Genomic DNA, 11,894 nt, shown 5'->3' with positions numbered 1-11,894 from the left:
TCCCCCGCCTGAGCCTTTCCCACTGACTGTCCCCCGCCAGAGCCTTTCCCCGCTGCCTGTCCCACTGCCGGAGCCTTCTCTCGCTGCCTGTCCCCCGCCCGAGCCTTCCCCTGCTGCCTGTCCCCCGCCTGAGCCTTTCCCACTGACTGTCCCCCGCCGGAGCCTTTCCCCGCTGCCTGTCCCCCGCCGGAGCCTTTTCCCGCTGTCTGTCCCCCGCTGGAGCCTTTCCCGCTGCACGCGGTAGCGTGGACACAGCCTGCCTTTCACGGTGGTGTGTAGCTACAGGTACCCGCCGTAAGTGTGGACCTATCTTTAGTGCTCATCCCCATCTGCACGTGAGAACACTGAGGCCCACTTTCACCCAGCTCCGCTGCCTCGTTTGCTTAATCATTAGTTCTGGTGAGTCTGAGTAACGGCAGCCTTTCCTGCTTGACGCGACAGCAGCATACATTGAAACCGGCTCAGCGGCCCGCTCTCGCAGTTGAGAGGCTGGACCAAAGCCCTAAGAATCAGGCCGTCAGCATTTGCTTCCTGGCTCTGCTACAGACATCCTGGGGCGGATCCTCAGCCGGTGACAATGATTCTAGGCTCATTGACCTCTGCACTGCTGTGTGACCTTGGGCAAGTCATTGTCCCTCTTTGGGCCTCAGTTTACCTGCCTACACCAGAGATTGTTTACTGCCCTGCTTAATTAGTTGGTGTTTGCAAAGTGCTCTGAGATCCTCAGCTGAGAAGTGGAAAAATATTGAATTCCAGCAGCTAGTGTAAAGCATCTTTAAGTATTGCACTGCGATTTAATCAACTTACCTCAAGGCCAACCTTTGCCAGGCCACTGTTTTTTGCTGGCCCTTTGTGCGTATTTTGGACGCGTTTCAGATCTTTGTCTCATCTGTATTTTTTAACAGATCTTTTTCTTCAATGTCTTTGAATCTCCGGCTGAGCTGTTTGATGAGCCCATATTCATCACGGTAAGTTCTCGAGACAAAACTGCCAAACTCCTCTTCCGTGCTCCATGGTAGCCCTATGGTTCCTTGGAATAATGCTGGGCTGGACCTCCAAACTTTGACCCAGGTAAGGACCACGTGTGGCCACTCGCTACTAGCTTGGGAGTCGTATCTAGCTGGTACAATGCTAACCAATTTGCAGCCCCCCTTATCACTGGTATGATTGGATAGGCTGCAGGGGCTGGCTGGCAGCTCTGATCTGAATGGAGCATTGCATGCTGGGATCTGTTGTCTTTCAGGGTGGCATCTCTGTGCTGGAGATGAAGGCTCTGCTGGGCTATGTTCAGCCTCACCCTGATGTGAGGGATGCAAAGCCACTAAAGCCAGCGTTGTCTCATAGGAAACAATCCACTCGTCCCAGCTCTGCACTCACTTGCTGGGGTGGCCCATGTGTATACAGACAGCACGGGCATGGGCAGGGATCAGACCTGGGGCCTTTGGCATCGAAAGTACCAGATCCTGCCATCAAGCTGTCTGGAGTTGCTCACGACTGTGAGTGCCAAGCTCAGGGCGGACTGGCACAAACCCCGAACTGGATGTGTGTTCTGCAGTTAGATTTCACCAACCCAGTACCAAGCTCTCAAGCACCATAGCAGCCTAACCACGGAGTCACAGACAGTCCCTTTGGGCACCCCAGCCAGGCAAACCTGCTTTTGTGGTAGATGGTTCCTTGCATCAAAAATCCCAACACTCTTCAGGTTACTCCCAGTCCCAAAGGGCCAGTTACTTACCTCAGGTCAATTGCACCTTCGATCCTACACCACAGACAAGGCTTGTAGCCAGTCCTATAATAAACTAACTAAAGTTTTATTAACTAAGAAAAGAAATGAGAGTTATTTACAAGGTTAAAAAGGGTGAACATACATACAAGTGAGTTACAGTCTTAGCTTCTATTGCCTTTTAGCACCTGCTATAATAAGCAAGTTCTGTATGTTCTTTAGGGCTAACCTGGGCTAACCAACTGGGGAATCTCTTGCTTATGCTCAAAAGTCTTTTCCCCTCACCGTTTAAGCAACTTAGTGATAAAGTTCCTTCTGGTCAGGCGTTTTTATTCCCTTCCCCCAGAGTTCAAACTGATGGGACGAGCATTTGTGCAGGTCTCCTCTTCGTAGGTGTGTGGGGAGCAATCAGCAAAGTCTTTTGTCTCCTGATGTTCCACAGTGGCTTGTCTGGTGTCCAGGGGCCTTCTTTTGTTGGGCAGGAGATGACGCCTCTGGTGGTAAACTAGTATTTCACCCTTGGTAATGCCTCTCTACTGAGTGGGTTTTTCCCCAGTGTCATAACTAAGGCTATGATGCTGTGATGGAGGTCATGGATGACCTTCCAGGACCTTCGTGATTTCTTCTTGGCCAGGGCTGCCGGAAGCTCTGCGTGGCGGCCAGCCCTGGGGCCGCCAGAGCAGCAGTCCCCGGCCCACCGGAGCAGCAGCTGGGGTTGGGTCAGCCCCCCTGGGGCTGGAGCAGCAGTAGTCAGCCCCTGCCGCAGGAGCAGCGGCAGGGCTGGAGCAGCTGCAAGCCCCGGTAGCGCTCTGTTTGTCCCCCCTCCCTCCCCAGGGTATTTTTAGTAAAAGTCAGGGACAGGTCGCGGCTTCCGTGAATTTTTGTTTATTGCCCGTGACCTGTCCCTGCATTTTACTAAAAATAACCGTGACAAAATCTTCGCCTTAGTCATAGCAAATACTTTTATAGTTACAGAGCAAATACTTAGCTATGACCTTATAAAACAGGACGCAGCTGTTAATAGGGAGATTAATGCAGGCAGCAATTTACAAGCATTTCATAAAGTCCAAACACTAAACACATCTCTAGAAATCGAATACCTATTTAACCACCCTAACACACAGGTGAGTCAGACTGGTTCCCAGCCATGCATTGGTCAGTTTTCAGAGGCCTAGGGACCTTGGCATAAGCTGGTACTTGGCCTGCCAACATCACATCTGACCTGAAACACACTGAACTCAATGGTACTCTCTCCTTCACTTCAAGGGGCTTCGTGTCAGGCCCCGAGTGAGGTTAAGCACAAACTCCTAGAGCGTGTCAAAGAAGGGGGTGGGACTGATCATGATATTTTTGCAAAACGTATTTCCCTAATTCCTTGTTAAATTTGAAAGGAGAAAAGAATTGCGATGAAATGTGACAAATTTTGACCTGCTTTCCAAACCACGGAGCTGAATGCGCTGAGAATGCGAATGATTTAGCATGGATGGTTGTGAGTTTTTTCTTAAATGCTGGATTTACATTTTTGCATCTTTCCCCTCCCCCACCCCCCCTCCAGGTTGTTGATTCCCGGTCTCTCCGGACAGACTCTGTGATTGGGGAATTTCGGGTAACGATTTGTGATTTCATCTCTCTCTCTCTCTCTCTCTCGATATTTGTAATCATTTTGGCCTCTTCTCTGTGCAGCCTGTGGCTAAGCATCTGATTTTGTTTTTCATTTTATTTTATAGCTGGATGTCGGGACAGTTTATGCAGAACCAAGTGAGTTAAACAATTACAGAGATTTTTGGACCATTAGAGATTTGAAATTAGAAATCAAATGTGTACAACATAGGGACATTTCTTTGCAACAACTTTCTATGGGCCAAATGCAGGGGTCTACATGTGCGCACACATGTATGTTTATATGTAAGCACACAAACACACACAGTTATAGATACACGTCACAGGGTGACACTGTCCCTTTAAGAGGGAAGAGACCCATGCACCTGTGACTTGTCTGCTGACCCCAGTTGGGTTTAAAAGAGGGCACCTGGATGTAGGAGACACTGTGAATCAGGGCTGCCTGACAGTCAGGAAAAGGTGGAGGTGAGAGATGCCAGAGACCAGGAGGCTGTGGAAGGTCCCTGAAGGAAGCTGTAGGTGGTTCCTGTGGGAAGGCTGAAGGCAGGAGAGCAACAAGTCAAGTGGGGTTTGCTGGCTGACCTCCCTGAGCTGGAGAGGACGGAAGGCAGGAGGGTCAGCAGAGGGAGTTGCCTGCTGACTGCTGAAGCTGAGGGTCAGAGAGAGGCAGAGGAGCCGTGGGGTTTATCCCACTGATGTCTCCACACTGGAGAGCTGTTCCCAGGGGAGCAGTGAGAGGGCCATGGAGAGTGAGGGATGCTCTGCTGGTGAGGATGGTCTAGCAGAGAGGCAGCGGCGGCAGGGGTTCCTGCTGGAAAGAGTGTGGCTGTATTACAGCTAGAAGGACTGGGGTGGCTGTCCCTGCAGAGAGAGAAAGAAGGACTGACAGAGTGTCTAGATATGGCGAAAGACACTAGAATGTCACATTGCAGCTTGCTTTATCTATGTAGGAAATGCAATGAGAAGCCAGCCTTTCTCACATCCGTTTAACCCTTTCCATCCCATTTGAAACCAGCAGGGGTGAGAAACAAACAAAACCTCCAACCCAACTTTTTCCAGATGCAAAAGTTCAGATGTGTTGGAGGAAGGTTCAAGTCTTGTTCTTAGTTTAGGTGAACTCAGTGTCCTCAACTCCTGCAATTTTATCACATGTCTCATGCTGTTTGGTGGTTTTCCTAAAGCTCCAGCTCCTGGAGTCATGTGATTACGTGAGCATCTCAGCTTTCACTAGAAAAATAAGTAAGTTTCTTGCCCTCACAGTTGCAAAGAAAAGCTTGATGACACAAACCCTATGGGCTCAAAAGCCAGCAGGCAAATAAAAAGAACTCAACATTTATTATTTTTAAAACTCTCATGACTTTAGAGCCAATTTCATGATATTTTTAGAGCTGGCTCATGATTTTTAAATGCTTCGCATTGACAATACCGTTAAATGCTTTCCCCCATCCCTTATTCTGATGCTACAAAATCTTTCCATCCTATGAGGCAGACAGTAATAAACCAGAAACCCGGTTTCTCTCTTTTAGAGCATGCCTTGCTCAGGAAGTGGCTGCTTCTTTCTGACTCCGAAGACTTTTCTGCTGGGGCCAAAGGTTACGTGAAAGTCAGCCTGTTTGTGCTGGGACCTGGCGACGAAGCTCCCGTAAGTAACATTTTGCTGCCACTGGAGAAAGAGAGCTACTTGAGGGCCCACTGTCTTGTCTTGCTGCCTGAAGAAGATATGAAGGGTTGGCTTGAATGAGATTGTGCTAGAATGATAACGGGAAGAAATCTGAGGGGATGTGTTGACAATGATTGTGTCATAAGAACTCCAACAGATCATTGGTCCACTTAAACCAATCACCTGCCTGTGGCAGTGACCTATACATGATGCTTCAGAGGAAGGAGAACCCTCTCCTTCATGGTGCCCTACAAAGGAAAATGTTGGTTTGGGGCCTGTTCTTGGAAGAGGGCAAGATGACTGGAAAAGGGCAAATATAGTGCCAGTCTATAAAAAGGGGAATAAGGACAACCTGGGGAATTACAGACCAGTCAGCTTAACTTCAGTACCCGGAAAGATAATGGAGCAAATAATGAAGCAATCAGTTTGCAAACCACTTAGAAGATAATAAGGTGATAAGTAACAGTCAGCATGGATTTGTCTAGAACAAATTGTGTCAGACCAAACTAATAGCTTTCTTTGACAGGGTAACATTCCCTGTGGATGGGGGAAAGCGGTAGACTTGGTATATTTTGACTTTAGTACGACTTTTGATACTGTCCCACATGACCTTCTCATAAACAAACTAGGGAAATACAACCTAGATGGAGCTACTATAAGATGGGTGCATAACTGGTTGGAAAACCGTTCCAAGAGAGTAGTTATCAGTGGTTCACAATGAAGCTGGAAGGGCATAACGAGTGGGGTCCCACAGGGATCAGTTCTGGGTCCAGTTCTGTTCAATATCTTCATCAATGATTTAGATAATGGCATAGAGAGTACACTTACAAAGTTTGCAGATGATACCAAGGTGGGAAGGGTTGCAAGTGCTTTGGAGAATAGGATTAAAATTCAAAATGATCTGGACAAACTGGAGAAATGGTCTGAAGTAAATAGGATGAAATTCAATAAGGACAATTGCAAAGTACTCCACTTAGGAAGGAACAATCAGTTGCACACACACAAAATGAGAAATGACTGCCTAAGAAGGAAAAGAGTCTGGGGGTCATAATGGATCACAAGCTAAATATGAGTCAACAGTGTAACACATCATTCTGGATGAAGGAATGTTGTAAGCAAGACCCGAGAAGTAATTCTTCCGCTCTACTCCATGCTGATTAGGTCTCAACTGGAGTATTGCGTCCAGTTCTGGGCGCCACACATCAGGGAAGATGTGGACAAATTGGAGAAAGTCCAGAGAAGAGCAACAGAAATGATTAAAGGTCTAGAAAACATGACCTAGGAGGGAAGATTGAAAAAAATTGGATTTGTTTAGTGTGGAGGAGAAGACTGAAGTGGGACATGATAACAGTTTTCAAGTACTTAAAAGGTTGTTACAAGGAGAAGGGAGAAAAATTGTTTTCTTTAACCTCTGAGGGTAGGACAAGAAGCAATGGGGTTAAATTGCAGCAAAGGTGGTTTAGGTTGGACATTAGGAAAAATTAGGAAAAACTTCCTAATGTCATGGTAGTTAAGCACTGGAATAAATTGCCTAGGGAGGTGGTGGAATCTCCATCACTGGGGATGTTTAAGAGCAGGTTGGACAAACCCCTGTCAGGGATGGTCTAGATAATACTTAGTCCTGCCTTGAGGGCAGGGGACTGGACTGGAAGACCTCTCAAGGTCCCTTCCAGTCCTCCGATTTTATGATTCTATAAAGAGAGCCTGAAAGTGTTTCTTTCTGCTTGTTTTGTACCTTAGATGTATTAGGAATTTCAAATTAAGACATTCCTGCTTTTTTGGGAAAACGTCTTGGCTGACTCAAATGTAGATTGGGAAATTTCTCAGTCCTTAATTGAAGATAGGGGCTGGGGTGGTGGTGGTGGTGGTAATACAGACAGAGAGCTTTTCTCCTTAGTGGCTGACCTAATAGGGGATTAACAAAGCGAACAATCAAAGCCCAAGAGTTATAAACAGTGTGAATGAAAATGCCACTCCCTCCCAATTAACAAAGATTCACTTCCTTGGCTTTTCTGATGCCATAAATTCACGAGTTTAACAATGAGGGTAACGAACTATTGCAACAATTTACCAAGGGTCATGGTGGCTTTCCCATCACTTGCACTTTTGAAATCAAGTTTGGACGTTTCTCTGTAATTCAAGCAGAAATTATTTTGGGGGAAGTCCTATGGCCTGTGTTGCGCAGGATGTCAGACTAGATGATCACAGTGGTCCCTCCTGTCCTTGGAATCTATGTAGCTAGTTCTCCAGCTGTCCATAGAGACTTCCAGGGTAGAGAGAACCTGAATCTCAAATCAGGGGGAAAATATTCAGGTCACCTTTATATATTACGAAGGAACAAAATCCCATTTTACCCCTTGCAGGTCACCTATAATAGTCCTGTCCAATGCTGTTACATCTCGGCAAGGAAGAGTTCTCCTAAAACACTCAGAATTAGCCTGCTTCTACTTGTTAGCAAATGGACCAAACTTCCCATTATTCTTTGTATATACAACCCCATGATCCTTTGTGCGTGAACCAAAGTGTTTTGTATCTACCATACTAATTTCTGTAGCTATGATTCTAGGGACTATGTACTTCGGCTGAATTTAGTGTGTGACCAAATGGTGGAATGTGTGTAATATTTGTACCCGAAGCCTCTTGACCCACAGAGAATGTGTCCAGATGTGAAGGAAGGGACCATTTGTCATTGATGAGGGATATTTGTTATTGCAAATACCTTCGGTGATCGATGAGATAATTTGAGCCAGCGAGAGATGCTTTTAGCTTATTAGGAATTACTTATTGCCACAGGTGTTTTCTATAATAAGGACTTAATCACAGTTTTCTCTGGCGTATTGATTAGATAAGCTGAGATACCATGAAAGGGATTCTACATGTAGATCAGTTAGAAATTTTCTTTGAGAAAGGAAGTGTCTTTGTCCCAAGCACAATATAAAAGGGGGACAGTTTCTGGGAGTGAATCAAGCTGCAGTCACTTTTCCATTCTTCAGATCGGTTTGGTCACGTGACCTTCCTTTCTGTATTCTGTATTGCGCTGTATTCATCTTTGATTACAATCTATGATTAATAAGTACTGATTGAACCTGATTATTTGACCTCTCATTACCAGCAGAACCAAACTCAAAACCCAACACACGGAAGTCAGAGGTAAAACACTCATGGACCTCATGAAAGTAGTTAGAGCAATGCTGAACACTTTAAAGGTCCCACCCTCTAGGTCAGATCCTGCAGTCTCTGTGTGTCTGTGGCTTTACAGCAGAGATGGGCCTGATCCATGGAGTTTGGATCTGAATCCAAACTTTCAAGGCTGGTTTGGGTCTGAGGGTCCCAGGCGGGGCCCGTTGCTGGTTTATGGTAAAGGAGGTCTCACCTTGGGGGTAAGATGCATTAGTTTCTGCTTAGTGGACGCTGTTTCTCTGCTTTGCAGAAAGCTTCAGCCCCATTTCTCTCCTTTTGTAACAGTTTGTTTGTTTGTCTCACAGCTGGAGAAGAAAGAAGTCGCTGAAGAGAAGGAAGATATTGAGGGGAATCTTCTGCGCCCAACTGGGGTCACGCTGAGAGGGGCTCACTTCTGCCTGAAAATTTACAGAGCTGAAGACTTGCCCCAGAGTATGTATTTCCGCTGCGGGGTCTAACTGCAACTGACCCATGCTTGTCGCCTTGGAAATGACCCAGCAGCAGTAACATGTTACAGCCCAAGGGTGAAGGGATATAGTCCATCTGTGTTCTGGATTTCCGTTCCGTGCATCTCACTCTGACACCGGACTCTTTAATGCCTTAGACCAGCTCTCCCGTGCATGAGAATCAGCAGAGCACCACGGGTAGACAACGGGCCAAACCCCCAGCTGGTGTAGATTGGTGCAGCGCCACTAGAGTCAGTGGAGTTATGCTGATTTACACCCGCTGAGGATCTGTCCTTTGACATTCTACCCTGGTGTCACTCAGCGGCATTCGCCCTGCAGGGCAGATGGACTTTTACGGCTCCAGGGCTGTAAAAGTAATTAGTACAGGGACAGGATTGTTACTGGGACAAGGCTTGGGGGCTGGTTAAAGAGGCTTCCACCTCTTGTTCCACCAGGGACTGGAACCCATTGCCTTTCAGTGGATGTAAAATCCCATAGTGGTCTCAGCACCACAGTGGTCACATCTGTCACTACCACGTAACTGGTACTAACTGGAGGGATGATCAGTAAAGACTGGGCCACAGAGACAGAAAAGTTCAGACTCAGGTTCTAAGCAGAGAGTTCAGACTCCTCCGTGTGCTCTGAAGCCGAGGGCCCGGCAGCCCGGGGCCATTCTGGGCTGGCCGCTTGCATCACAGTCAGCGGACTCCTTACGCGCTCCAGCCTCACGAGTGCGGATTGTTGAGGGTTCTCTTCTGTTCCAGTGGACGATGCCATCATAGACAATGTCAAGCAGATCTTCGGCTTTGAGAGCAACAAGAAGAACCTGGTCGATCCGTTTGTGGAAGTCAGCTTTGCCGGCAGAACGGTGAGTGGTGGGAACTGACGGGCCATCCTCTGGCTGAGCAGGAAATCTGCCTCTGTCTCCCGGACTCCTGTTCCCTTAGCAACCCCATCAATGGGCCGCCAGCCTCATTGCACGGGACAGTGTTTGGATGTGAGCCAGCTGTCACCGAGGGGTCAATTGGAGCATGGAAATGTGGGAGTCGGGTGGCCACGTTTGAAATAGGCGTCGTTTTCTCGAGGACGAAAGTGAAGGAGGTCAGGAGAGGGGGGGATGGCTTGTCTAGGGCGTCTCTGGTGCCTTTGTTTGTTGCTTTGGAGAAAAGCAAAGAGGAATGAGGCCTGGGCAGAGTTTAATTGCAGGGTGAGGCCTGCAGCAGTTTGACCTGTTGGACTGACACAGCCCTCCAGCGGGCATCTGTATCTTACTCCCAAAAGCTAGAGATGGGGAAGATCTGTCGGTCTGATTGCTCATACTCTGCTCACTTCCGTGGTGCCTGAACATCTACGGGGTTAGGTCAACTCCTCCATCCAGCCTGGTCAGTGCTGCCCTGACCCCTAGAACACCTTTCTCCAGTTGGGTTCCATGTTCTAACCATCCTCACTCTTAGGAAGTGGTTCCTGATGCCCGATCCAAGTTTCCCTTCACGCAGTTTCATCTCATCAGCCCTAGTGATGCCCCCCTTTGATCGGTCTTTTCTGCCCTTGTGCTGAAATACCATGATGAAGGGTGCACTAAGAATACCTAGATAGATGGACAGATTTTCATACACCTCTGTGCTTGGGCCTATGGCCACTACCCCTTTGTCAGTGTAACAAAATTACAATGGACATTTTTTTTTAATTAAAATCTCTGATCCCTCTCCATGCAAAAATAAATAAAACCCCATAACTAAGGAGCCAGTCTTGGCTGCCTTTGCTCACAGGACTATTTGCAGAGTAGGACACACACAGGATGGCAAAGCTAGGTTGTGAGTAGCAACAGATTAGCCATGGGATGCACCTCTCTGGAGAAAGCACAGACGGTGTCTTCTGTTCTTTGCTGCGTATGAGCAATTTCTGCTCTAGTCGCTTAGTGGTGCTGTTGTATTAAAAATGACAATGCAAATATTTAGCTCCTTGTGTGTTTGGGGGGAGGGGTGGGGAAATAACCGAGAAATAATTTCCTAGCTCAGGGCTTGGCTACAGTTTGGGAACCGGCTTAAATTGATGGATGATCATTATTTCTTAAATGTTCTCAGTTCCCAAGCTGTGATCCATGGACCATCGCTGGTTCACGAGGATCTATCTGGTCCCATGGATCTGACACCTCCTCCCTTAATTTCCATCTGATAAATTTAGGGTGACCAGATGTCCTGATTTTATAGAGACAGTCCCGATTTTTGGGTCTTTTTCTTATATAGGCTCGTAGAGAAGGGTAAGCCAACCCTGCCCTGACGCTGCCTTTTATTGTTCCCTTCTCTCGCCAGATCAGCTCTAAGATCCTGGAGAAGAACGCCAACCCCCAGTGGAACCAGCGCATCACCGTGCCGGCCATGGTGAGCAACGGCAGGTCTCTGCCTCTTGGGTCGCTTTGCTCCGAGCATTGTCCCCTGAGCCGTTTGCACTGACCATTCCCCTTTTGTGCCTATTTCTCTAGTTTCCTTCCATGTGTGAGAAAATGAGGATCCGGGTCATGGATTGGTGAGTTTGAAGTTGGGATAGAAGGAGACAGGGCCCAAGAGGAGATGGGCCTTATCTACCCAGTGGGGAGCCTGTTCTAAGGACCGATTTAGGCAGCCCCGGTCTCAATTGTCCTGTGCTAGTGCAACCCAGATCCGAAACACAGCGAGCGTCCCAAGCCAGACGCATTCCCAGAAACAACGCGTCCATCGCGCAAGGGCCAAGCGAGTTCTCCCAGGCCCGTGAAGGCTGGGGTGGGTCAGGTTATAACTGGCTGTAAGGAGCACTCCCCAGAGCTGTAACTTCCTTTGCCTGCAACCAAGTGGCTCCAAACATATAGGACATTATTTCTCACCGTACTCACCATCCAAGAGAATACGGTTTGGTAGTAGCAGACTAAGGGTATGTCTACACTGCAATTAAACACCCATAGCTGGCCCATGTCAGCTGATGTGGGCTTGTGAGGCCTGGGCTGCGGGACTATCAAATTGCACGGTGGATGTTCAGGCTCAGACCCTATGTGGCTAGAGCAGTGGACTAGGAGTCGGGATTTCTAGCTTCTATTGTGCACTCTGCCACTGTCTCCCTTTGTGATAGTGGGCAAGTCACTTCGCTTCGCTCCGTGCCTCAGTTTCCCGTCTGTAACACCAAGTTAATGGGACAGATCTACAGCTGGTAAAAATCAGCACAGCTTCATGGACTTCTTCTGGCCAGCTGACTCCAATGGAGCAATGCGGATTCACACCAGATGGGGATCTGG

General features: G+C 47.8%; 1 protein-coding gene across 1 annotated transcript in view; it reads left to right on the top strand.

Annotated features, from left to right (window-relative positions):
• DYSF (dysferlin) overlaps positions 1-11,894 on the top strand; it is a 270,372-nt gene that overhangs the window by 74,969 nt on the left and 183,509 nt on the right. The window contains exons 8-15 of the mRNA XM_029913433.1: positions 906-968; positions 3,279-3,329; positions 3,451-3,481; positions 4,870-4,985; positions 8,489-8,615; positions 9,394-9,497; positions 10,942-11,010; positions 11,112-11,155. Of these exons, the coding sequence (XP_029769293.1) occupies positions 906-968; positions 3,279-3,329; positions 3,451-3,481; positions 4,870-4,985; positions 8,489-8,615; positions 9,394-9,497; positions 10,942-11,010; positions 11,112-11,155 (605 nt within the window). The remainder of the gene's footprint in view (positions 1-905; positions 969-3,278; positions 3,330-3,450; positions 3,482-4,869; positions 4,986-8,488; positions 8,616-9,393; positions 9,498-10,941; positions 11,011-11,111; positions 11,156-11,894) is intronic.

The sequence above is a fragment of the Terrapene carolina genome, unplaced genomic scaffold (genome assembly GCF_002925995.2).
Source record: "Terrapene carolina triunguis isolate 2854851 unplaced genomic scaffold, T_m_triunguis-2.0 Scaffold633, whole genome shotgun sequence".
NCBI classification, from domain to species: domain Eukaryota; kingdom Metazoa; phylum Chordata; order Testudines; family Emydidae; genus Terrapene; species Terrapene triunguis.
Note: the sequence above shows the minus strand (reverse complement) of the source record. Positions and strands in the feature narration are given on the sequence as shown.